This window comes from Rhinopithecus roxellana, chromosome 4 (genome assembly GCF_007565055.1).
Source record: "Rhinopithecus roxellana isolate Shanxi Qingling chromosome 4, ASM756505v1, whole genome shotgun sequence".
Taxonomy (NCBI): Eukaryota; Metazoa; Chordata; class Mammalia; order Primates; family Cercopithecidae; genus Rhinopithecus; species Rhinopithecus roxellana.
This window is the reverse complement of record NC_044552.1, coordinates 18594328-18621617: the sequence shown is the minus strand read 5'-3', so window position 1 is coordinate 18621617 and position 27290 is coordinate 18594328. Positions and strand designations below refer to the sequence as shown.

At 47.2% G+C, this 27290-nt stretch overlaps 1 protein-coding gene across 6 annotated transcripts; it reads left to right on the top strand.

Moving 5' to 3' along the window:
- On the top strand, positions 1-26328 carry NQO2 (N-ribosyldihydronicotinamide:quinone reductase 2). 6 transcript variants are annotated; one of them, XM_030928988.1, is made up of 7 exons: positions 1-60; positions 14578-14669; positions 17048-17212; positions 19746-19876; positions 22356-22469; positions 23712-23813; positions 26046-26328. In XM_030928988.1, the coding sequence occupies exons 2-7, from the start codon at positions 14663-14665 to the stop codon at positions 26220-26222; spliced, it is 696 nt and encodes a 231-aa protein (XP_030784848.1). In that variant the 5' UTR covers positions 1-60; positions 14578-14662; the 3' UTR covers positions 26223-26328. The 6 variants fall into 6 exon arrangements, with proteins under 6 accessions (XP_030784848.1, XP_030784847.1, XP_010360104.2 ...); XM_030928987.1 differs by lacking the exon at positions 1-60 and adding an exon at positions 100-129; XM_010361802.2 differs by lacking the exon at positions 1-60 and adding an exon at positions 6753-7010.
- The last annotated feature ends 962 nt before the right edge of the window (positions 26329-27290 follow it).

The window sequence follows — 27290 nt, the reverse complement described above, 5'->3', positions numbered from 1 at the left end:
GTGAACTCCTGGGCTCAAGCAATCCTCCCACCTAAGCCTCCGGAGTAGCTGGGACTACAGGTGAGCGCCACCAAGTCTGACCTCAAGTTGAAATTTGATCACCAATGTTGGAGTGGGACTTAATGGGAGGTAAGTAGGTTGCAGGGCCAGATCCTTATGAATAGATGAGTGCCCTCCCTCAGGGGTGAGTGAGTTCTTCCAGAGCTGGTTGTTAGAAACAATCCTGGACTTCCCTCCTTTCTCTCTTGCTTACTGTCTTGCCATGTAATATCTGCACACTCCAGTTCTCCTTCGCCTTCCACCATGAGTAGGGCATCTGCATCTGAGGCCCTCATCAGACGCAGATACCCAACCTTGAACATTCCAACCATTCAGAGCCGTTAGCCAAATAAACCTTTTTTCTTTATAAATTACTTAGGCTCAGGTATTCCTTTACAGCAACACAAAACAGACTAAGACAGGAACCTACCCTCCTTAGAAGAAGGCCATGTGTCATAAGGGTATTGAGTCTAAGATTTTAGTGTCTACACTCCTTCTTACATTTTCCATTCTCTCCATTTCCTTTCTTTCTTTCTTTTTGAGACAGAATCTCGCTCTGTGGCCCAGGCTGGAGTGCAGTGGCACAATCTCGGCTCACTTCAAGCTCTGCCTCCCGGGTTCATGCCATTCTCCTGCCTCAGCCTCCCCAGTAGCTGGGACTACAGGCGCCTGACACAACGCCTGCCTAATTTTTTTTGTATTTTTGGTAGAGACGGGGCTTCCCTGGGTTAGCCAGGATGGTCTCGATCTCCTGACCGCGTGATTCGCCCGCCTCGGCCTCCCAAAGTGCTGGGATTACAGGCGTGAGCCACCGCGCCCGGCCATTCTCTCCATATTCCCAAGTCCTATGATACAGTTGAAAATCCTACACACTAATAAAGCCATAGGAACTTATAAGTGTCAAGCACATATGAAAATCAGACAATGTGCAAAGAAAAACAGGTTCTGTGTTGCATGAGAACGAGAAACTAATGTTCAGTTCAGGCATATGAATTGTTCAGAAACATGGTCTGATCAAAGTTATGTCAGCCTTAATAGTAATCTGACTGATAAACAACTCATACTTGAAGGATGGTACTGATATGGACTATTTCACCGGAAGATTGTTTACTTGATAACTTTTTTTTAAGTTCTGCAAGGTGGTTTAACATCCAAAAATATGTAGTCAATCCTGGGTATTCATGGAGGACTGGGACCAGGACCCCTCACGTACATCAAAATCCACAGATGCTCAAATCCCTGATAGAAAATGGCATAGTATTGACACATAACCTTTGCACATCTTCCCATATTCTGTAAATAATCTCTAGATTCCATTGTAATCTCATACATCTAATACAATGTAAATGCTATATAAATAGTTGGTACACTGTATTTTTTTATTTGTATTTTTCTATTGTTGTTTTGCTTTTTTTTTTTCCCAAATATATTCCATTGGAGGTTGGTTGCATCAACAGAAATCAGCAGATATGGAACACACAAATACAGGAGGACAACTATATGTAAATCTAGATTAATGTAAGTGCTGAGAAAATATTTTTTTCTCCATTTAGGTAGGTCTTACCAGAGGGGAAACTAGACTCACTCAAAGATTGCTTTGATCAATCCACACACAGTTCGGTGACTGACAGGGTGTCAGTATCTGTTATATGTGTCACCACCCCATGCTAGAGGTGTCAACAGATTATGTAACCTTTCTGAGGACTCACAATATAATAATTGATAATAATATTGATCACATATAGATAGACTTGCTTGACACAGGATTGCCACAGACCTTCAGTTTGTAAAAAAATGCAACATCTGTGGAAGTACTATAAAGAGAAGCAGAATAAGGCAGATATGCCTGTATAAGACAAAGGGAGAATCTTGAAAGCTGCAAGAGATGTACAAGGGATCCTCAATAAATCCATACGTCTGTGGCCAATGAATTTTTGACAAGAGTGCCAAGTCCATTCATTGATGAAATAATAGTTTCTTTAATATATGCTGTGAGAGAAATGGATTTCCACATGCAAGGCTAAAGTTGGGCTCTACTTCACAGCATATGTGAAAAATAATTCACAACCTAAATATAACAACTAAAGTCATATCGAGGAAAACGTAAGAGTAAATCTTCATGGTCTTGTGTTTGGCAATGGGTTCTTAGACAAGACACTAAAAGCCCAGGAAGAAACAACAAGAAATAGGTAAATTGGAGTTCATAAAAATGTGGAACTTTTATATCAAAGGACATTTTCAAGAAAGTGAAAGACAACCTACAGAATGGGAGAAAATATTTGCAAATCCTGTATCTGATAACATCCAGAATATACAAAGAACACCTACAACTCAGCCGGGCGTGGTGGGAGGCCGAGGTGGGTGGATCACCTAAGGTCGGGAGTTTGAGACCAGCCTGACCAACATGGAGAAACCCTGTCCCTAAAAAATACAAAAATACAAAATTAGCCAGATGTGGTGGCGCATTCCTGTAATCCCAGCTACTCGGGACGCTGAGGCACGAGAATCACTTGAACCTGGGAGGCGGAGGTTGCAGTGAGCCGAGGTCATGCCACTGCACTCCAGCCTGGGCAACAAGAGTGAAACTGTCTCAAAAAACAAACAAAAAACCTACACCTCAACAACAAATAGACAAACAACCAAATTAAATGGTCAGCAAAGGACTTGAATAGACATTTGTCTAAGAAAGGTATACAAATGGCCAGTAAGCACCTGAAAGATACTCAAAGTCATTAGTCCTTAGGGAAATGCAAATCAAAACCACAATGAGATACCACTTCACTCTAGCAAGGATGGCTATAATTTACAGGGAGTAAAAGAAACATAACAAATGTGCGTGAGAATGTAGAGAAGTTGGAACCTGCGTACGTTGTTAGTGAAAATGTGAAATGGTGTAGACACTGTGGAAAAGAATTTGGCTGTTCCTCATAGAATGACCATAGAATTGTTGTAATACCAACAATTCCACTCCAAGGTGTATAACCAAAATTACTGAACACAGGGACTGAAACAGACACTCGTACACCAATAATCATTACAATGCCTGGTATATTCCTTCCTTCCTTCGTTGCTTTCTTTCTTTCTTTCTTTCTTTCTTTCTTTCTTTCTTTCTTTCTTTCTTTCTTTCTTTCTTTCTTTCTTTCTTTCTTTCTCTTTCTTTCTTTCTTTTCTTTCTTTCTTTCTTTCTTTCTTTCTTTCTTTCTTTCTTTCTTTCTTTCTCTCTTTCTCTCTTTCTTTCTTTCTTTCTCTCCTTCCTTCTTTCCTTCCTTCCTTCATGGCTTCTTTCTTCTCTCTCTCTCTCTCTCTCTCTTTCTTTCTCTCCTTCCTTCCTTCTTTCCTTCCTTCCTTCCTTTCTCTTTCTTTTTTTTTTTTTGAGACAGAGTCTTGCTCTTGTTGCCCAGGCTTGAGTGCAATGACACGATCTCAGCTCACTGCAACCTCCGCCTCCCGAGTTCAAGCAATTCTCCTGCCTCAGCCTCCCGAGTAGCTGGGATTACAGGTGCCACCACCACACCCAGCTAATTTTTGTGTTTTTAGTAGAGATTGGGTTTCCCCATGTTGGCCACGTGGTATACACATTTTTCTATTATTCAGCCACAAAAAGGAATGAACTTCTGATACATGCTACAACATGGATGAAACTCAGCAACAAGGTTTTTGAGGGAAACAAGCTGAGTGAAAAGGCCACATCTTGTAGGATTCCACTTATAAGAAATCATGCAATAGACAAATTCATGGAGACAGAAAGTAGATTAGAGGCTACCAGGAGTGGAAGGAGGGCAGAATGGGGATTTATTATCCAATGAGTGCAATGTTTCTATTTGTTTTTGTTTTTTTGTGAGACGGAGTCTTGCTCTGTCGCCCAGGCTGGAGTGCGGTGGCACCATCTCTGCTCACTGCAAGCTCCGCCTCCCGGGTTCATGCCATTCTCCTGCCTCAGCCTCCCGAGTGGCTGGGATTACAGGCACCCACCACCAGACCCAGCTAATTTTTTTGTATTTTTAGTAGAGACAGGGTTTCACCATGTTAGCCAGGATGGTTTCGATCTCCTGACCTCGTGATCCGCCCGCCTCGGCCTCCCAAAGTGCTGGGATTGCAGGCGGTAGCCACTGCGCCAGGCCTGTTTTTGTTTTTGTTTGAGACAGGGTCTCTGTCGTTCAGGCTGGAGTGCAGTGGCACGATCTCAGCTCACTGCAGCCTCCACCTCCTGGGTTCAAGCAATTCTCCTGCCTCAGCCTCCTGAGTAGCTGGGATTACAGGTGTACACCACCTGGCAAATTTTTTTTATTTTTGGTAGAGACAGGGTTTCACCATGTTGGCCAGGCTGGTCTCAAACTTTTGACCTTAGGTGATCTGCCCACCTCTGCCTCTGAAAGTGCTGGGATTACAAGCATGAGCCATGGTGCCCGACCCTGAGTGTTTCTATTTGGGATGATGACAACGTTTTGGAAATAAATAGTTGTAATGGTTGCACAGCACTCTGAAGGTAATTAATGCCACTGAATTGTACACTTAAAATGGTGAAAATAGTAAATTTCATGTTATACAGATTTTGCTACGCACAAACCAAAACAAAAAATCCAAAAACCTTTATGTTGTTATGAAGAAGCAGTTTTCCAAAGGAATGGGGATGCTGGTAGTAGAAGGAAAAGAAATCTCATTAAATAAAAACAAAAGCAATGACCTCTTCAGGAGGTGGCTCAGCTAGTTTAGCCTTACCTTAGCACCATGATGGTCCATTTTATCCAGAATTAGAAATATGGGACTTTGGGGAGAAGAGATGTGTACCTGCCTCACCTGCCTTCCTGCCCAGAATGCCGACTCCGACTCTTGCATTCCACTAAGGCTGGGGATTACATGAAAAGCGAGAATCTGGAAACCCCAGATATGATGTTTGTCGTTGGAGCTGACTATCTCGTTTTAGTAGCATGTCCTCCTCCTCAAACTCGGGATGCAGTTATGGTCACATCTCATTTGTTTGCAGTAATTGCTCAGCTCCAATACCAGATTAGCAGGAAGTTCTGTTATTTTCCTTTTGAGGATGGGCTCCTCCTGAACTGTCCTGGAATCTACCACCGTTCAACTTACACGATTCAAAAGACCCAGGGAACTACGCCAGTCCAGCTTTCAACCCTAAGCAGGGAGCAACTTGCTCAGTCCACGTTGTGATATCTCCTCGCTGCCACAAGGTGGTGACGTTGCATCACAGACTCGCATGATGGGCGCGCAGGCGCCAATGCTCCCAGGACCTGCTGTGCCATTTCTAAATGAAAGCTGCTCCCAGGATCAAGACTCACGAGACAAGGCAGCCTGTTCCCCGCTGGGGAGCTTAGGGGCAAAAGGGCATCTCAGAGAGAGGGCACATTCTCACCTCTGAAGACATCATCAATACATAGACCAATCAATGCCAGCACTGCACCTTAGGATGGCGAGGGCCACTGTGAGTTACAGCAAAACGAACGAATGAATGAACCAGTAAGTATATGAGAGGGAAAGTCCCAACGACCCTCAGGAAGTGCAATCAACAGTTGCAGTTATTTTCATTAGGAACATTCTAAACACAGGGGAAACCTTCCTTCCTTCTGCTCTGTTGTTAGAGTGGGACATCAATGTTTCTGGTCTCTATTTCTAGGACACCAGAAATCAAGGTATAGAGTTTGGAGAAGGGACTTGGAGAGGTCACAGTGGCAGGTGGCTGCCAAATGGGGTGGCAGAATCCAGCAAGCGCTGGAGAAAGACAATCGGCCCAAACTGTTCACCAGCACCGCCCCCAACCCCCCACTGGCTCTGGTTCCAAGACTTCCCATTTTCTAGGCATTTCTTTGGCCTTAAACCATTTTCCTTTAATTGAACTTTTTCTGTGGAGCCATGCACCCTTTATCCGGTTTCTCCCGATGGTGACATCTCACAAAGGACGGTCCAGTATCCCAACGGCGTGTTGCGTTCCGCGGGACGCAGATTTCCTTCACAGGCAACCCCTGGGATGCGTTTTTATAGCCACACGCACCCGCCTCCCTAACTCCTGGGCACCGCTAATAAGTGCTGCATTTCTCTCCTCTGTTTTTTGGAGAAATGAACCATCCGTGCGTGACCTTTGGGGGAGCATCTTGCATAATACCAGTACACCAGCGGCGCCGTCGGTGAGTGACCTTTGGGACTGGTTTCTCTCACCAGCCTAACTCCCTGGGAGATCCGAGCAAGCTGATGAGTGTATCAGTGGCTCATTCTTTCTTTTGCACCACGGACCCTCATTCTGTAACCGGGATACCTGCCAGGGACGGGGAGCGGGAGGCGCAGGGCAGGGGCGTCCCTCTTCTCGGCACAGCGTCCCCGCGCTGGATTTCTATCAATCCAGTTTCCACTTCCCTGGAGGCCAGCAGGGTCCTCCCCAATCCCGGATCGCGGGACGAGGCCCCGGGCGGACCTCAGGGGCGGGGAGTGGACAGAGCTTAGGGGCCGGGGCGAGGTGTGAGTGGGGCAGGACGCCGGCGTGGAGGCGGGGCCTGGGCGTGGGAGGGCGTGGAGCGAGGCGCCGCACCGCCGGGGCGGGGTGTGGGCGGGGCTCCGGGGCGGGTGTGGGCGGGGCTCCGGGGCGGGTATGGGCGGGGCGCCGGGGCGGGGTGTGGGCGGGGCTCCGGGGCGGGTATGGGCGGGGCGCCGGGGCGGGGTGTGGAGCGGGGCTCCGGGCGGGGCGCGGAACATGGGCGGGACGGAGAGTGGGCGGGGCTTCTGTTTGGCCAGCTTGCTGCGGAAAGACGCCTGCTGTCCCGCGTCTCGGGGCGGGTTCTGGGCTCCTTGGGTTGGCGCCTGTGCCTGGTCCCCGAGGGCGCAGTCGCAGCGCTCCTGCCCGCCAGGCGTCTGCGAGTGCGCGACCCTGTGCGGCCGGAACCTGGGGCAACTCCGAGAGCGGTCCTTGGGGAGACGAGGGTTCCAGCCCTGCGGCTCCTACTGGGGCGTGCGCTGGTCGGAGGGTGAGTGATCCCCAGTCGGGGACCGGGGGACTTGGGAGGGATAGTTCCCGGACTGGAGGGTCAGAACGCTCCCTGGGATTTCACCTGGCCGGCCATATGGCCCTGTGGGTCATCGCGCCCAGGCCAGGAACCATTCTGAACCTAGGATCGTACTTGGCTCTAACTGAACGCGCCCGCACGCAGGGCCCCGGTGTCGAATCGTCTGGTTGAATCTGCCCTCAAGCCTATGGAGCGGGTGCGGGTATCATAGTCACATTACAAGTAGGAATCAGCGGGCCCGAGGTCAGTCTGTAAATCGGGTACCCGGGTTTAGGCCCGTGCGTTGCCCAGCGCTGCCCTGAAGGTGCGGCTGAATCACTGGTTTGCGCCGCCTTTGTCAAGGGCATTGTGGCAGTCTGGAAAAAAAAAAAAATCAGCTTCTCTAACCTATAATCTCTCTGAAAAAAATAAATAAGCTTTTTTTATTATTACTATTTTTGAGATGGAGTCTCGCTCTGTCGTCCAGGCTGGAGTGCAGTGGCACGATTTCGGTTCACTGCAACCTCCGCCTCCCGGGTTCAAGCAATTCTTCCGCCTCAGCCTCCTGAGTAGCTGGGATTACAGGCGCGCGCCACCACGCCTGGCTAATTCTTTGTATTTTTAGCAGAGTCGGGTTTCATGTTGGTCAGGCAGGTCTCGAACTCCTGACCTCGTGATCTGCCCGCCTCAGCCTCCCAAAGTGCTGGGATTGCAGGTATGAGCCACTATGCCCGGCCCTGTTTTTTTTTTTTTTTTTTTTTTTTTGAGAAGGGTCTCACTCTGTTGCCCAAGCTGGAGTGCAATGGCGCAATCTCAGCTCACTGCAACCTCCGCCTCCCAGGTTCAAGCTATTCTCCTACCTCAGCCTCCCGAGTAGCTGGGATTACAGGTGCGAGCCACCACGCTCAGTTAATTTTTTGTATTTTTAGTAGAAATGGGGTTTCACCATGTTAGCCAGGCAGGTCTCAAACTCCTGACCTCAGGTGATCCGCCTGCCTCCGCCTCCCAAAGTGCTGGGATTACAGGCATGAACCATTATGCGCAGCCAAAAATCAGCTTCTTTAACCTTTAATCTGTGAAAAAATAAATCAGTTTAACCTTTAATCTCCGAAGATCTCAGCCAAAGCAAACATGAAAAGGAATATGTATTAAATAATATACACTTCTAGCTGTGCTGTTTATAGTGCTGGGGAAAAAATGGAAATAACCTAAGGTCCCAGAAATAGGAAGATGGGCACACAAGGGTATGCAGGCAATGGTTTAGCAGCAGCACGAATACACGCTGAATACACTGTGAAGGGTTGTCTGTTAGAATGCCCAGCAGGGGGACTTGTCCACATGGAAAGAGGCACAGGAAATAAAGTGAAAACATTACAAAATAACTTCTGCATGCTGATTCAAATCAAATAATGTACACGTCAAAAATATCAGAGCCCATTTGACCTGGTATGTACAGTTTCATAAGCACATGGCTCTTTTCTCCTGTAGGCCTGGGTAGGTGCATAGTTTCCGACAAGGGAGAGAACTCACTGCTGTGGATGGGGTGCCAAGGGAAGTGCCTGGGGTGAAGTGAACAGTGATGCACTGCACGTCAAGGGCCTGGGTTGGAGTCTTTCTCTACTAATTCAAATAGTATAGAAAATAGAGCTGAGTCACTCAAATAGAGCTGAGTCACTCAAATAGAGCTGAGTCACTCAGCTCTTGGACCTCAGATTCTTATTCTGAACCACTAGGGGGATGGAGACAGAAGTCACAGACTCACATGCCACCAGGCATATGATGTAAATATGTAAACTGGGCCAAGGAATACAATAGGGTGTGGTGAGCTGGGGACACTGAAGAATGGATGCGCTGCCTAGAGGAGGGAAAATGAAGCATTTCATACAAACAACATGTCTTCGGGCAGTCACTTTGGGAATCAGGATAAGGTGTTTCCCCAGGCTGCAGAAACACCGGCAACGTTTACAAAGGTAAATCATTTCGTATCACTCTTTTTTTTTCTTTTTTGAGACAGAGTCTTGCTCTGTTGCCCAGGCTGGAGTGCAATGGCAGAATCTTGGCTCACTGCAACCTCCACCTCCCAGGTTCAAGCAATTCTCCTGACTCAGCCTCCCAAGTAGCTGGGACTACAGGTACGTGCCACCATACCTGGCTAATTTTTGTATTTTTTAGTAGAGATGGGGTTTTGCCGCATTGACCAGGCTGGTTTCAAACTCCTGACCTCAGGCGATCCCCCCATGTCGGCCCCTCAAAATGCTGGGATTACAGGTGTGAGCCACCACAGCTGGCCATCATTCCATATTACTCTCTAGCTTAAGAGGCTCCAAGGGCTTTCTGTCAGGCTTAGAATAAAATCCTCACCCCTACCCTAGGAGGGGTCAGACCCCTCCCACCTCCCTGACTGCATCTACCACCACCCAACTCTTTTTTTTTTTTTAACCATAGTTCAGCCAAACAGGCTTTCTTTTTTTTCTTTTACTTTCTCTTTTTTCTTGAAACAGAGTCTCACTCTGTCACCCAGGCTGGAGTGCAGCAAACTCTAACCTCAGCCCCCTGAGCAGCTGGGACTACAGACATGCGCCACCACACCTGGCTAATTTTTTTAAATCTTTGGTAGAGATGGGATCTCACTATGTTGCCCAGGCTGGTCTCAAATTCCTAGGCTCAAGTGATCTCCTGCCTCAGCCTCCCAAAGTGCTGGGATTACAGGCATAGGCCACTGAGCCTAGCTCAGACTTTTTTTGCTGTTTCCTGAACCTGAAACCAGCACCCGTCTCAGGCCCTAACTTACTATCCCATCTACCTGGACTTTTGTTTATAGATCTTTGTGTGGCTGGTTCCAGGTCACCAGTCCCTGCTCTGAGACACCTTCCTGGAGCACTTATCTAAAATAGCAAACATTCCCCTGCTGTTTGGTCCATTAGAGTATTTGCTTATCACTATTAGGTACCATGGTTCTGGTACTTACCGTCACCTGGAATTCTGTGGCACTTTCTTTGCCGGCTTGTTTATTGTTTCTTGCCCACCCCCGCCCTCTGCCCGAAAAGTACAAAATTCCCTTCTTATCTGTCTTGTGGCCCCAGCACCTGGCACAGCACCTGCCCAGAGGTGAGCCCTCCTGCCAGGAGGGGTCCAGCTGAACGAACGTGTGTGTGGGTTAGGAATTGTCCCACTCACTGCTAGTAACGGAGTCAACTCCAGCGGCTTTCACAGAACTCGCGAAGAGCCTGGAGCGTCTCAGAAACCATCACCCGCTCCGGAACCTCCGTGACTCCGGGCTCCATACTCACCTTCCAATCTCAGTTTCGCCTCCACCTTGACCTTTCCTCCTGGGGGCCTGTCTGCAATTCTCCTTCAGATTCTTCCCCTGTTTTTAACCTGAGAGCACCTGCCTCACCTTAGACCTGCTCCCTGCTGGCCTCAGGGTCCCTCCATGGTGTGCGCCAGGGGCAGCCGCCTTCTCTCCAAGTTCCCGATTGATTGAGAGCAACCTAAGAAGGTGGCCAACCCCTGAGCTGCCTGGCCACGCCACGCCCACAGAGTCAGAAGAAGGGCCCTCCTCCTCGGCCTCACCGACCAGACTTCTGCTTCCCTGGGCTTTCCCAGGCCTCCCTGTGCGCTGTGACAGCCAAAGTTTGCTTTCTACAAAGTCACCTCCAGACAGTCACTATCTACCAGGGCACTCCTGAGCCTCCCAGCTAATGATGAGGTCATTCACTGTCCTCTCTTTTTCCTTTAAGATAAATCCCTTTCCCGACCCGCCTTTTTGGCTCACAGCCCTACTTAAGTTAGAGCCCTACTTCTCACTGCCAAGCGTGGGTGTCACTGCTGGCTTGGGGAGCGTGTATCTTATAAACTTGCCTCATCGGGAGGCTTTGAGGAGTGACCTCCAGGGACTAGACAAGTAGCTTGTTCTTCACAATCAGTGCCCTCCCAAGAACATCCAGGGTTTCAGCCTCAGTGCTAAGACAACTATGTCTCTCCCTGACATATGCTCGCTGCTGGTAATTCTAGGGAAAGCAGAGGGCTGTGCAGGTGCCCCTGCCCCTAGGCTAGGAGAGCTGGCAAATGCCTAGAGACCCAAAGGCCTCATCCTCAGGGAGGCCAACTCTTCTGTTTTAGTGATATTTTATTGTGATTTACAGTGCAACTGACCGGTTCAAACAATACCACCTGTATTCATAAACTTTCTCTTTCCTTTCCTTCCTCACTGCCCAGCTTTAGGTTCACCCCTGTAAATGTTGCTAGTGTCAGAATAGGAACCTTCCTGCACTTTGAATGGATGAATGTGACCTCTCCCACATTCTCCGGTGCTGTGATGTGCCTTAAACACACCAAGGTGCTTGGACACAAAGCCTGTGCCTGGAGCCCTTATGCAGTTTCAGACTGACAGGCCATAACCCTCCCTACAGACTCAGTGCCATTGTAGATGTTTCTGCCTGGAAAATACATAAACACAAATATCTGCAGTTAGCAAACCACCACCGTCTTGCAGCCCTCAGGAATCCAGGTTTCTTTGATATTTCTGCTCCCCGTCCTTGGTGCATAGCCTCCATCCCCAGGACGATCCACAGTCCAGCTGGGAAGAGAGCCATGGACAAAGCCGGAGGGAACCAGCTCCCACACCTCCCAGCCCCAGCTGAGTTAGCTTCTTGAGGGTATTTCCTGGAAGCCCTGCTGTCACTTCTGCGGACGCCTCACTGGCCGTCTCAACTGCAAGGCAGCCTAGGAAGTGTAGTGTCTCCCTGGACACAGGGTTTCCTGGAATCAATTCAGGGTCTGTCCTTAGGGAACCAGAGTGGGGATATTGAGTCACCAAAGATGCAGGTTCCCAGCTGTCCAGTGAAGTCAAGAGAACGGGGAAGGGTTTGAACCCAACTTTGGGTATTTGGAGTGGTCAGAGCTGTCTGACTCCTTCTGGGGTGGCAGTGCCCCACTCTGTTAAGTCCCATGCCTGCCCCCCACTCAGCTTCAGCCACAATGATGTAACTTCTTTTCCTTTATGTCCACAGGGCAGCTGGCCTGGGTGGAGCCCACTCCTCTGCACCCACCTCACTTCTTGCAGTATTTTGCAGACCCCAGCCCTATGCCTGTGCTCTTGGATAGCTGGAGGTAGAGAGCAGGCCCTGGAAGATGCTCATTCAGGCCAGTGCTCAAGATTCTAGTCCTGGTGTGGACAAGCACCACTTCTGTGTGTCTCTGTGCTTTTTGTTTTGCTGTGAAGACACACTGATAGGTTCACGTTGTCGTTTGGACACAACACGCAGGATGCATGTCCTCACACTAAGCCCTAGTCACACTCTCTGCATTGTTTCGTTTTTTATCCCATTTTTTCCTACTGTGGTAAAGAACATCTCACATAAAATTTACCACTCTAACTGCTTTCTTTCTTTCTTTCTTTCTTTTTTTTTTTGATAGAGTCTCGCTCTGTCTCAGCTTTCTGAGTAGCTGGGATCACAGGTGCACACCACCACGCCCAGCTAATTTTTGTATTTTTGGTAGAGACAGGGTTTCGCCATGTTGGCCAGGCTGGTCTCGAACTTCTGACCTCAGGTGATCCACCTGCCTCGGCCTCCCAAAGTGCTGGGATTACAGGTGTGAGTCACAGTGCCTGACCTCATTTTAAACACTTTTAAGGGTAGAATTTTCTGGCTGTTTTCATTCATGTCCTGATAGACACTTGGGTTGCCTTCATGTTTTAGCTGTTGTGGAATATGCTGCTTTCAACATGGGTGGGCAAGTGGTTTTGAAGACCCTGTTTTCAGTTTTTTGGGTTCAGAGTAACTAATGGAATTGCTAAGTCACATGTTAATTCTAATTTTCTAATTGCAATTTTTGGGGGCACAGCACCTCCACAGCAGCTGCAGCACTCGACCTTTCCCCAGCGGTGCACAGGGTTCCAGTTTCTCTGCCTCCCACCCACACGTGCTACTTTCTGTTTTTTTGGTAGTAGTAGTCTTTCTAACGGGCGTGAGATGGGATCTCATCGTGGTTTTGATTTGCATTTCCCTAATGATTAGTGGTGCTAAGCATCTTTTCATGGCTTACTGGCCACTCATACATCTTCTTTGGAGAAAGGTCTATGCAAGCCCTCTGCCCATTTTTGCATTGAGTTGTTTGCTTTTTTGTTGTTAAGTTTTATCTGAGCTGTTTTTTCCGGTAGGGAGAGTGGGTTTGTTGGAGCCTCCTTGTCTCTCCCAGAAGGAAGCCAGAATTTCAGAGATGGCCAGGAGAGGGTGAGGCCAAAGGCCCCCCTGGGGAGAACTCACATTTTTTCATAGCCCCATTGTGTGCCAGCCACCGCACATTGTAACTGTCTCTCGCTCACTCTTCTGGGCCATGCTGTGACTTTGCTGATGAGGAGGTTGAGGCACAGAGGGGTGGAGGGATGTGCTGCAGGGCCAACAGCTACAACAGGCAGAGCTGGAAATTGCACCACGTCTGTCCGACGTGGGGGTCTCCTCTGGCCTCCACGGCATCCCTGGAGAGTCTCTGAGGCTTCTGGTTAGAACCTGGGTCTAAGCCAACTCCCATTATTTTCAAGTGAGGGGAAGGACCAACAATTGCCGTTGCTGACCCACCAGTGTCTGGCACCAGCCGAGGAGTGCAGGCCGCCCGTGTGGCGGTTCACTGACCCCCATTCTTCTGCTCGATCTGAAGGGGAAAAGTGCAGGCCGCCCGTGTGGCGGTTCACTGACCCCCATTCTTCTGCTCGATCTGAAGGGGAAAAGTGCAGGCCGCCCGTGTGGCGGTTCACTGACCCCCATTCTTCTGCTCGATCTGAAGGGGAAAAGTGCAGGCCGCCCGTGTGGCGGTTCACTGACCCCCCATTCTTCTGCTCGATCTGAAGGGGAAAAGTGCAGGCCGCCCGTGTGGCGGTTCACTGACCCCCATTCTTCTGCTCGATCTGAAGGGGAAAAGTGCAGGCCGCCCGTGTGGCGGTTCACTGACCCCCCATTCTTCTGCTCGATCTGAAGGGGAAAAGTGCAGGCCGCCCGTGTGGCGGTTCACTGACCCCCATTCTTCTGCTCGATCTGAAGGGGAAAAGTGCAGGCCGCCCGTGTGGCGGTTCACTGAGCCCCATTCTTCTGCTCGATCTGAAGGGGAAAAGTGCAGGCCGCCCGTGTGGCGGTTCACTGAGCCCCATTCTTCTGCTCGATCTGAAGGGGAAAAGTGCAGGCCGCCCGTGTGGCGGTTCACTGACCCCCCATTCTTCTGCTCGATCTGAAGGGGAAAATTGGGGAAAGCAGGAAGGCCAAGGAGGCTCATCTCCTGCTTCCTACCGTGGCTCATTTCCTAGGTCCTTTGCTATATGACTGTCTGGATGGAAGTTTCTGAGTCCTCTCAAAAAAGAAAAAAGTGGGTTCTGACATCCTGCATGGCTTGTCCTCTGAGTCCTAAATCTCCAGAAGATTTCTGGCCTCTCTCAAGAGGTCTTTCTCTGATGTGTTTGCATGTCTGTCAGGAAGCAGCAGTGACGCCTAGATGTGGTACAGCCGACCTCACCTGTGCCTCTCCCCACCTCCCCTGGATTCGTTTTGTCTTCCAGATTGCTGGGCTCGTGGAAGAGAGACTGTACATGAAAGCCCCAGCCACCCACCAAATCAGAGAGAAAGAATCCGTCTTCTTACGCCATGGCAGGTAATGAGTCACTATTGCGGAGTAAGACTTGTTTTTTGTTTTTTGAGACGGGATTTTGTTGTATTGCCCAGGCTGGTCTCAAACTCCTGAGCTTAAGTGACCCTCCCACATTGACCTTCCAGGTAGGAGTTAGACTCTTCATCAGAAACTGAATACATTGTCATGAAAAATCCAAGCCACATGGAAGTGTATAAACTATCTGGAATTATTTTGTTTTCTATTTTCTCTCTTGTTTTGTTGTTCCTTTCGACTCCCTTCAGAATGTAAGTTCCTCAAAAGTGGGGCCCTGCTTATCCTGTCTTTGCTGTGCCTCTAGGCCCTGAAATTATCCCTGGGCCATAGCAGGGGCTCAAGTGAATGAACCCCAGGAGGCACCTTGGGTAAAAATTCAGTAGGATTCTATCTTTACTTTTGCAACTGCTTGTCTGCACATATACACGAACACGCAATCTTGCAACTTTTTTATTTCACCTAACGATGTAACATGGAGAGCCTTTCATGTTAGAACACACAGGTTCACCTTATACTATACATTATAGTGTAGATTAGGATTTTCGACCTTGGCACTACTGACATTTTGGGCCAGATAATCCTATGTTTTGGGGGGTTATCCTGTGCACCATGTTTAGCACCATCCCTGGCCTCTGCCTACCAGATGCCAGTAGCACCCCTCCCCACTAACTGTGACAAGCCAAAATGTCTCCAGGCATTGAGAAATGTCCCCTGGCAGGCACAACACTGCCCCCAGTTGAGAACCACTGGTGTAGGTATTTCATTTGCATCTATTCTCCTGTGAAGCCCCTAAGTATAGTTCCTTTATTGAAATAAGAGTCTGAGAAAGTAAGATTAAAATGTTAGCCATTAATCTGACTTACGGAATTCGACCTTTGTAGTCAGCTCAGGGCCCTGAAACCCGTTGCTTCAAACTGATATGTGTATTTTCTCCTTAAATCTCATTGTGAAAAATTTAAATCAAGAGTTTAACATCCTCTTAAAGGTTACCAGGGTAAATTTAATTAAGCAAATCACCAGGCTGCCTCCCAGAGGAAGTCAGTCTATAATCCTGGAGACTCTTTCCAATGAGGAAAATACTGCTCCAGAAGCAGTATTGGTGTGAACGATACAGCCAGTGCTGGGAAGGCCTGATTCTATTCCTAGAGTCCTCTTTGTTATCAGCATCACCACTGAAAGATGGGCTCCATGTGGCCCTGCCTTCCCGCCAGACCAGCGGGTCTGATTCCTCAGGTTTTGTTTAAGTGTCAGATTTTGATGGACCGGGGGAGATGGAAGCAGAACCGTGCCGCACTGAAAGGTGCCTGTAGCTGATATGTGTAAATGCAGGGTTAGCATGAAAGATTAATTCCAGCAGTTCTTTATTTTGATGTTAGGGAGCTGGTCTAAACCTTCTTATAGAGCACAATCAAATTAAGTTGGTCTTTTAAAATACTTAGTGGTGGTATTTTTGAGGAGATATAATTTGACCCATTGTATTTTTATATATTAGTAATCTCAAATGATGTTGAGCTATGAATAACTGGATTTTTTAAATGCCCATTACTTTAAAACTGCTACCTATTAGGAAGTTTGGTATTTCTGGGGCCAGGTGCGGGGGCTCATGCCTGTAATCCCAGCACTTTGGGAGGCCGAGGCGGGCAGATCACCCGAGGTTGGGAGTTCGAGACCAATCTGACCAACATGGAGAAACTGTCTCTACTAAAAATACAAAAAAATACCCAGGCTTGGTGGTGCATGCCTGTAATCCCAGCTACTCGGTAGGCTGAGATAGGAGAATTGCTTGAACCTGTGAGGCAGAGATTGCAGTGAGCTGAGATTATGCCATTATGCCATTTCACTCCAGCCTGGGCAACAAGAGCGAAATTCTGTTTCAAAAAAAAGAAAAGAAAAAAGAAAGAAAGAAAAGAAAAGAAAGTTTGGTGTTTCTAGCCAAGTGCGGTGGCTCATGCCTATAATCCCAGCACTTTGGGAGGCCAAGGCGGGTGGATCACTTGAGGCCAGGAGTTCAAGACCAGCCTGGCCAACATCACAAAACCCCATCTCCACTAAAAATACAAAAAATTAGCTGGGCGTAGTGGCAGACACCTGTAGTCCCAGCTACTCAGGAGACTGAGGCATGAGAATTGCTTGAACCTGGGAGGCAGAGGTTGCAATGAGCTGAGATCATGCCACTGCATTTCCAGCCTGGGTGACAGAGCAAGACTGTCTCAAAAAAAAAGCGAGAGAGAAAGAAAAGAAAATTTGCTATTTCTTAGCTTCAATTACTATGACACACCTAAATGTTCAATTTGCATCTTAGTCTCCACTGAATTTAACAGAGAGAGGTTGTTCTTCAAGAGAAACTGTTTCTTATCCTGATTTAGGTAAGAAAGTACTCATTGTCTATGCGCACGAGGAACCCAGGTCTTTCAACGGATCCTTGAAGAATGTGGCTGTAGATGAACTGAGCAGGCAGGGCTGCACGGTCACAGTGTCTGATTTATACGCCATGAACTTTGAGCCGAGGGCCACAAGGAAAGATATCACTGGTGAGTCATGGGATAAATGCTCTAGCTGTAAAAACCATCTTTATGTTTTTTACTTTATGTTGACTTCCAGCTGCAAAATGGCATTATAGAAGCAAGCTAGCTTCACTTTCCAAAAACAAATAGATAGCGCTGAGATGATCACCAGCAATATCCCAGAAGTCAAGTATGAGGATGAAGCAGTACCCAAGACCACAGAAGTGAAAAAACTGCAAGCGACAGTAAGAGACTGGACGGCCATATCCACAACACCCTCCTCACAAACTACCCAGCACCAACTGTGTGGGAAATTTCCTCCCACATCAGAGGTTCTACACTGGAAAAAGAGATCAAGGTGGACAATCAGCTTCCCAATTTTCTGGGATTCCCAGAAACAGGCAGGAAGGAAACCTGTTCTTGCCTCAACCCACGGGAAACATCAGGAGAGCCTAAAGGAAGAAATATCCCTGACAACAGCCAGAGACAAAGAAGGGAGATGGGAGTATCGTCTCCAGCCCTGGAAACTCTGATCTATAAATTAGCCAAAGGAGATGCCAAACCAGAGTGGCTGTTCAGCAGCACCACACTGTGGAGGTACATTCAACAGGTTTCCTGGGCATGAACTGCTAGCCAGCCTCCCCACACCACCATGCTATCCCCTTTGGAACCTCTCACATTCAGGACGGGCGTCACTCAGAACAGTTAGTAGAGCTGAGGCAAACCCACCATCTAGTACCAAAAAGGAGGCAGTGACTTAGTAGAGGAAAAAAAAAAAGAAATTTAATAAGAAAATTGCAAAGACTTTCTAAGCAAATATATGTAATAAAAATGAAAACAAGTGAGACATAGAAGACTGAAATAAATAGATGTTATCCACAAGAAATGACAGTAAACAGGGAGCCATAACCTCTCCACATAGACAAAGCAAGGAACCAGTGACTGAATCTAACGAGACGGCACTGTTTGGGCTCTCGGACCAAGAATTCAAAATAGCACTCTTAAGGAAATTCAGTAATCTTCAAGATGACAGAGAAAAGCAATTCAGAAATGTATCAGCTAAATTTAACAAAAAGATTGAAATAATTTTTAAAAAAGCAAACAGAAATCTTGGAACTAGAAATACATTTGCTGAAAAATTCATTAGAGGCTCTCAACAGCAGAATGGATGAAACAGAAGAAAAACTCAGTGAGCTCAAAGACAGGCGATTTGAAAATACACAGAGCAGTAAAAAGAAAAAGGTATGGAGATTTCCTATAAAATATAGAAAATTACCTCGAAAGACCAAGTCTAAGAATGATTGGTGCCTAAGAGGGAGCTGAGCAAGAGCAAGGCATAGCAAGCTTATTCAAAGAAATAATAACAGAAAATTTTCCGAAACTTGAGAAAGAGACAAATATCCTGGTCATAGAATAAACAGATTTGACTCAAATAGGACTACCCCAAGGCATATAATTTAGGCTCTCCTGATGTTTCCCGTGGGATGAGGCAAGAACAGGTTTCCTTCCTGCCTGTTTCTGGGAATCCCAGAAAATTGGGAAGCTGATTGTCCACCTTGATCTCTTTTTCCAGTGTAGAACCTCTGATGTGGGAGGAAATTTCCCACACAGTTGGTGCTGGGTAGTTTGTGAGGAGGGTGTTGTGGATATGGCCGTCCAGTCTCTTAAACTCTCAAAGGTCAAGAACAAAAAGAGGATCCTAAAAGCAAATAACATAAAGGAGCTCCAGTTCATCTGGCAACAGACTTCTCAACAGAAAACATACAGGCCAGGAGGGAGTGGGACATTTTCAAAGTGCTGAAAGAACAAAACTGTCAACCAAGAATACTGTACCCAGAAAATCTAGCCTTCAACTCTGAAAGAGAGAGAAAGTCTTTCCCAAACAAAGAAAAACTGAGAGAATTCGCCACCACCAGACCCACCTTATAAGAAATGCTAAAGGGAATTCAATATGAAAGAAAAACACTAATGTGCAAAAAGAAAACATTTGAAGATGTAAAACCCACTGGTAAAAGTAAGTAAGTACACAGAACACTCTAATACTAGTAGGTTGTGTGCAATCCACTCATTACTAGTATCAGTCTAACAGACAAAGCTATCAAAAACAATAATCACTACGGTGACCTGTTAAGAGTTAGAGATACACAATATAAAATATGTAAATTGAGACACAAATACTAAAAAATGTGGAGGTGAGCATGAAATTAAAGTGTAGAGTTTATTTTTTTAGACCTGCTTGGCATTGAGCAAGACATCCAGCCTCTCTTAGGTCTCAGTTTGCTCTCTGGTAAATTGAGAAATACACCAGTTTCACCAGTTGTTATGAAGAAAGGTGATGTGTGTAGAGCACAGCACCTGCTAGGTAGGAAGAGCTCAGTCAGCGGCCCTCCCAGGCTGCTTCTCTTTCCCTAGCTTGGACCCAGGGTACAGCTTCTGGTCAGGTTGCAGCAAGTCTTTGACTTGCTCTGAGAAGTCCAGTATACACAGTGCTACTGGGATGGTTGGGACGGGCTGTGGATGCCCACCTAGGAGTGAGAATGTTTGGCCTCTTCCCCCACAGCTGCTCTTTCTAATCCTGAGGTTTTCAATTATGGAATGGAAACCTACAAAGCCTACAAGCAAAGGTCTCTGGCTGGCGACATCACTGATGAGCAGAAAAAGGTTCGGGAGGCTGACCTAGTAATATTTCAGGTTTGTTGTTCTCCAGTTAATATATTGAATCAGATTCATCTTATGTACAAACTCTTTCTGAATATTGAGTTTGGTGCTGCTTCTAGAAGTGGCATCAATGCTTTCAGCACAGTTGCACGCTTACTGAGCAAATATTATAACCTCGTTACAACACCTAGTTACAACACTTCACCTAGTTACAACACTACTTTAAACACTTTACCTAGTTGTAACACTACTTTTAACACTTTACCTAATGGGGTAAAGATATCCATGTAGCCAATATCACTCACTCCAAATCCCGACTGCCATGTAGATAGGAATGAAGGATCTTTCCATTAGCCCAGTCGTCCAAGAATCATCTGAAACCTGCCAGTCATGTTGCTTCCCTTCTCTTCCAGTTCCTACCCTGAAACATTCTGGGGCTGCTTGAGAACCACAATTCTCTGCACAAATGTTTATCAGGGTAAATCAGGCCAAATGCATCTCCTTAAACAGCCTGACTTAAATATCCTGATCATTAAGAGGAACATTTCTGCTTTCTATCCTCTCAGTGGTTGCTTCACCCTCAACCCAGCCACTTCCTGTATTTGTTCAGAAGGAGGTGATGCCACTGCAGAGTGAACTGGCCCCACCAAATAGCCTCCAGGAGTGCTAACTCCTCAGGCCACTTCCCGCCACTGCAAGGAAGATGTGCAGGCATGGCTGTGACTGTGGAAACCTGGCAGCAGAGTACACACATGAGCTTTGAGGGTATTGTGGGGTTGACAGAAATTCCTGTCCAACTAGAAAGAAAGGGGCATCTATTATAAGGGCTCTGGTCACTTGGGCCTCCTGGATCCCACGGGCAGAGTTGTAGCTGCTCTCATCCTCGGATTTCCATCTGCTCTTTTCTGCCTCTTGGCTCTGTTCTCTCTCACTGCATGCCAGGGACTGGATCCCCTAGATCCAGAATTTCCAAGCATGGGATCTGACTGGTTCAGATCATTTCTGTTTTCCAACCCTGCTTGAGGACGGGGAATGGGTGGGAGAATGAGAGCACTGTTCTCATGAGGCCACCATGTGAGTGCAAGGCAGGGGATAAGGGGCGTGTGACCACTTTCCAGACAAAACCACATGTCCAGAATGATGAGGTTCCCAAACCTTCATAAAAGCAACCTACATGTGCAGGAAGAGGGTTGCCTCATCCCTACCCAGGCTTGCCTCTGCGCACCCTTTCCTGACACCAGCCATTTCTTTACTCAGACCGTGAGCTGCTAATCTGGCCAAAGTGCAGGATGTTCTTCGTCCTAATTACAGGTGGGTGGACTCATAGTCCTCAGGCCTAGGTGACCATGCAGTTTACCATCTGTGCTTTAATACCATGCCAGTACGACGGGCCTGTATCCTGGGGCACGTGGTCCCTGCAGAACCACACTGAGCTCTCTGCTCTGCTTCTCCTGTCCCCCTCGCGTCGGCCGGCCACATGGAGCCCGCTTCTCCTCCTCGCTCCCACTCCACTCCCATCAGCCGGTGGCTGGGTAGGCTAAGGCCTGGCCTTTCTCTAATGGTCTTTGTCTTGCCTCACTTCATTTCACCGCATCTCCCTACCTTCCCTTTTTTTCTGATACTTTGTCCAGAGGGTCTGCATTATAAGTTATTTTTTTATTCAACATTAATAAAAATGTCACTCATCACTACTACACCACTAAGATCAGAGCCCACCACTCACTGAGCATTGATTCTGTTTTGGGCACTGTGGTGTGTCCTCAAATCCTCACCAGGATGCTGTGAGCTATGAACTATTAGTAGCCCTATTTGATGAATCAGGAAAAAGGAGGCACAAGGAGGTCAAGTAACTTGCTAATGTCACACAGCAGCAGGTTGTGGAGCCTGGGTTTCAATGCCAAGTCCTGAGTTTGTTTTATATCAAAAGCACATGAGACATTGGCTTCCACCTTTGATAACAGATGATTGCCTATGTTCATTTCCCTTCCCAGGCAGTAACACTGGATGTAATGTTAGGGCATCTATGAGACAGGGAGATCTTACTGCTGGTCTATGGAATACAAACATATGACTTTAGTTGGTGTCAAAATCCGTAGCTGCTAGCACCTAACTCAGTCCGACTCCCAGATGCTAACAACACGCCCCAGGCAGGGGAAAGGGCATGCTTTTCCCCACCCTTCCTTTCGATTGGCTTAGTCACAGACTGCTGCTCCAATGTCAGCGTCATGCAGAGCTCCTCATCCCCTCCCTGCCTGCCCGGGGCCAGCATCAGGGTCTGTTATCACCGGAGGATGCAGAGCTACCTGTAACAGCAACAAGGACCACTGTCATCCCATTCCCGTCTCACGTCCCCACTGCACCTTTCAGAGCTGACCACATGGGTTACCCTCACCTACTCAGCTGCCAGGGAAGAGGAGGGCTGTGGGCTTCATTCCAAATCACCAGATAGACCAAACTAGGAAACCCGAGGTGAGCCGCAGCCTCAGTTTCTCTTTGGTGTTGTCGCCCACAGTTCCCGCTGTACTGGTTCAGCGTGCCGGCCATCCTGAAGGGCTGGATGGATAGGGTGCTGTGCCGGGGCTTTGCCTTCGATGTCCCAGGATTCTACGATTCCGGTTTGCTCCAGGTATGGCTCTTGGAAAAGGATCACTGTGGATAGCTGGAGTGAGGGGACGGAGGGATGCATCTTCTATCAAGTTATATTTCTAGTTTGCTTTCTTTTCTTAGCAAATATACATTGAGCTCCCACTATGTACAAAGCACCATGTGCTGCAGACAGCGGGCACGGCATCATGTCTGAAGTCGTGGAGCTTTTTGTCTAGTGGGGCTGCAGACACATCCACAGCATACCACATACGTGGCAAACAAGGGAGTGGGCCAGCTGTCAGGTGACGGGGGACCTGGGCAACCTTATGTGGGCAACCCAGCAGTCAGCCCTGGCTCCAGAGGGAGTATCTCCTTCTTGGTGCAGAGTCCAGCCCTGGCCTGGCACAGGTTCACTCCCCTGAGCATCATGTGCCTGCTGTGAGACCAAGATCATGTGACACCCACATGGCAGGGTGAGGAGAGCTTGGAACCTGGTAGATGTGCAACACGTGGTAGCTATGAATTCTTACTAAAAGAATGATTTTTAAGGCCGGGTGCAGTGGCTCACGCCTGTAATCCCAGCAATTTGGAAGGCCGAGGTGGGTGGATCACTTGAGGCCAGGAGTTCGAGACCAGCCTGGCCAACATGGTAAAACCCTGTCTCTACTAAAAATGCAAAAATTAGCCGGGCATGGTGGTAGGTGCCTATAGTCCCAGCTACTTGGGAGGCCGAGGCAGGAGACTGGCTTGAACCTGGGAGGTGGAGCTTGTAGTGAGCCGAGATCACATCATTGCACTCCAGCCTGGGTGACAGAGTGAGACTCCATCTCAAAAAAAAAAAAAAAAAAAGGAATGATTTTTAAATTCTAAAAGCTTCAGAAAACAAATGCATGTAAGGGAAACATATTGAGTAACCAAGATGTGTCTTGGACCACGAATGGTGCTACCACTTACTGAGCGGCCCTGTGTGCTGGGAACCTTGTCCTGTGGTCAGTGCCTCGGCTGTATCCATCACACATGGCATCATGGAAACCTGGTTTCCACCAGCAACCTGGGCATGTTAGAGCTTCTGTGTAGGCTTGATCCATTCACTTGGATTGTCTCCTCCTCCTGTTGGGATGTCACTGTCACCTATGGATGGGAGTGTTGCATTTGTCCATCCCTGGAGGGTGCCCACACGCATGTTCCCTGCTGGCTGTGCTAAGCCCATGTGCTAGAGGCTCGGTAACATTTCCTTCCTCTTCTGGAGTCCACACAAATGCATCTGCTTTCTCCCTTGCAGGGTAAACTAGCGCTCCTTTCCGTAACCACAGGAGGCACGGCCGAGATGTACATGAAGACAGGAGTCAATGGGGATTTTCGGTACTTCCTGTGGCCACTGCAGGTAGACCAGCTACAAGTGGATCCCTTGCTAGTTGGCACACGCACACACAGACACAGATGCACACATCTATACACACACACGCACACACACATACATGCCCTCAGCTCCCCGAGGGGTGAGATGAGATGGGATGGAAGCGTGATGCCCCACACCATTTTGACTCCCCTGGATACAGAAAATTATAACATTTTGACCCTTTTATATGTTTTACTTGACAGATTTGAAAAGCTTGACCGATAGGGAGAATATGTGCTAATTATAGCTTTTGATATAGTTTGGGCAGAAGCTAAGCCAAACCTGCTTAGCCTGATGTCTGCTCTTGGTCAGCAGAGAAGCCCCAAGGTGGCCCTGCGTGTGTTGTGATCCATGCGGGTGAAGGCTGTCCACATGCTCTGGCAGTGCTTGGTGAGAGCAGCACTGCCCTTGGACCCTGGCAAGTGGCGCCCCAGGCCCTACATTCTGATGGCCACATGCTGGCCTCTGCTGGCCATGCCAACCCCCATACGGGCAAGGGGCCTATGGAGCCAGCCCACACCCATCTCCTAGGCATGGTGGCATGTGCCTGTACTACCAGTTACTAGGGAGGCTGAGGCAGGAGGATCACTTGAGCCCAGTGAGCTACGATCATGCCACTGCACCCAGCTGGGGCAACAGAGTGAGACCTCATCTATAAAAATAATAAAATAAATCTTAACTAAATTTTAATAAATAAAATATGGCATTATAATCTTAGTGGACCACTATCTCACATGCAGTCCATCACTGACCAAAACACCATGCAACGCATAACTACATGTGTTAATTGGCTGTTCAATTAAAACTTCATAGTCAATTTAAAAAACAAGACAAAGAAGAAAATTAAGAAACAGGCCCAAACACAGCAATAAAACAATAACTATGAATAGATTAAACTTTTCTATGAAAAAATGGAAACTCTCATGCTGAGTCATAAAATAAATAAATAAATAAATAAATAAATAAATAAATAAAATCATGTTGCCCGAGGAAAAAAAATGTAAAAAGTGGTGTGTGGGCCTCTCACGCCTCACCTGACAGCGCAGGCCTAGGTGAGGGTGTGGGTTTTAAAGGACGTAATGCAGAGGGTTGAGTGTGATATTCTTAGAAAAAAAAGTGATCCTCTTTGAAAGGAGAAAGTGTGTGGCTCCAATTACTTACCGTCTACTGAAGGAAATCACAGCTTACAAGCCTGAGCTTGCTTCTTCACAGGCCAGCGGGTCTCTTCTGTGTCATTAGCCAAGTTCAAATTCTTCTTGCTTTAAAAAAAAATCTTGGCCGGGTGCGGTCCACAAGCCTGTAATCCCAGCACTTTGGGAGGCTGAGACAGGCGGATCATGAGGTCAGGAGATCGAGACCATCCTGGCTAACACGGTGCAACCCCGTCTCTACTAAAAATACAAAAAAGAAAACGAGCCGGGCAAGGTGGCGGGTGCCTGTAATCCCAGCTACCCGGGAGGCTGAGGCAGGAGAATGGCGTGAACCCGGGAGGCAGAGCTTGCAGTGAGCTGAGATCCAGCCACTGCACTCCAGCCTGGGCGACAAAGCGAGACTCTGTCTCAAAAAAAAAAAAAATCTTTACTTTTTTTTCAGTTTGCAGAAGTACATTTTATGGCAAACAAAAAAAAGAGACAATATGAAATATAAAAACAGAAAGTCCCTTTAATCCCCCCACCTCAGAAAGAATCACTTTAAATCATTTGATTTATTTTCTTAAGGCCTATATATTTTCTCACATACATAATTTTTATTATAGGTTTATTACGTTTACTGCTCTTATGGTATATTGTAAATACTGCTTAAAATTTGTTGTTGTTTTCATTTAACAGATACCTTGAACAAACTCCCATGGTACACATTATAGCTAGAATAACCTCATTCTGGTATAATCTATAGTGTGAATGTACCATAATTTGCCCAATCAAGCAGAACTATCATGTTTGGTGTCTGAATCAGTTGCAAAGATTGTAGGTTAATTGCAGTTATAAAAATAGAACTTGGAAATTCCAGCTGCCCCAGCTTCTTCACTGCTCTTATGCAAGGCTTGCATCCTAAAGCCACAGGGAAGTTTCGCTTTCACTTGCCTTGTAACATTAAGGTTGTTTCATGATTTTTTGAAGGTTTGTTTCACACCATTTCCCCCCTTACATCATTTAACTGAATGGTACGTAACAGGTGTAGTTTCTAATGAGTTCTTTTCTTCCCCTGTGGCTTTAGCACGGCACATTACACTTCTGTGGATTTAAAGTCCTTGCCCCTCAGATCAGTTTTGCTCCTGAAATTGCATCCGAAGAAGAAAGAAAGGAGATGGTGGCTGCATGGTCCCAGAGGCTGCAGACCATCTGGAAGGAGGAGCCCATCCCCTGCACAGCCCACTGGTACTTCGGGCAATAACTCTGTGGCACGTGGGCATCCCGTAAGCAGCACACTAGGAGACCCAGGCGCAGGCAAAGAGAAGACGGTGCTGTCATGAAATAAAATTACAACACAGCTACCTGGAGATACTTTTTTCTTTCTGTTTTTTGTTTGTTTGTCTTTAATTTTAGCTTTACGGAGTACATGGCGGTACTGTTTCAGGGGAATATTGTGTGGCGCTGGGGTTTGGGCTTCTATTGATCTCATCACCCAAATAATGAGCATAGTTCCCAGTAGATAGTTTTTCAACACTTCCCTTCCTCCCTTCCTTCCCGCTTTTGGATTCCCAGTGTCTACGGATCCCCTGTGTACGCAATGTTTAGTTCCCACTTACACGTTAGAACATGGGGAATCTGGTTTTGTTTCTGTGTTAATTCGCTTAGGATAATGGCCTCCAGCTGCATCCACGTTACTGCAAAGGACAGGATTTCATGTTTTTTATGGCTGCCTAGTATTCCATGGTGTCTGTGTACCACACTTTCTTTATCCAGTCCACTGTTGATGGGCACCTGGGTTGAGTCCACGTCTTCGCTACTGTAAATAGTGCTGTGATGAACATAAAGGACAGGCGTCATTTTGTAGAATTATTTTTTTTTCCTTTTGGTAGATACCCAGTAATGGGATTGCTGAAGGGTAATTCTAATTTTAGCAAACTAGAAATATTTAATGAAGTACATGAATGAATGTCTTCAGAATTTTATACAGCCAGATCAAATATTTTAATAATGAGCTTGTTATGTTGAATTCTATTCTGACCATCATGCACTGAGATTCTCTTTTCTTTCTTCTTTAAAGAGACAAGAGTTTCACTGTGTTGCCCAGGCTCGTCTCAAACCCTTTGCCTCAAGTAATCCTCCCACCTGGGCCTCCCAAAGTGCTGGGATTACAGGTGTGAGCCACCATGCCTGACCCAGATTTTCTTTAATATTTGTCTAATATCTTTCCATCTCCCTATGTTCAAGCTTCATGTAATTTTATTTTCTGGTAATTCTCTGAGCATAGAGCTGGATTTGCTAGTTTTTTTATTTTATGACTCAGCATGAGAGT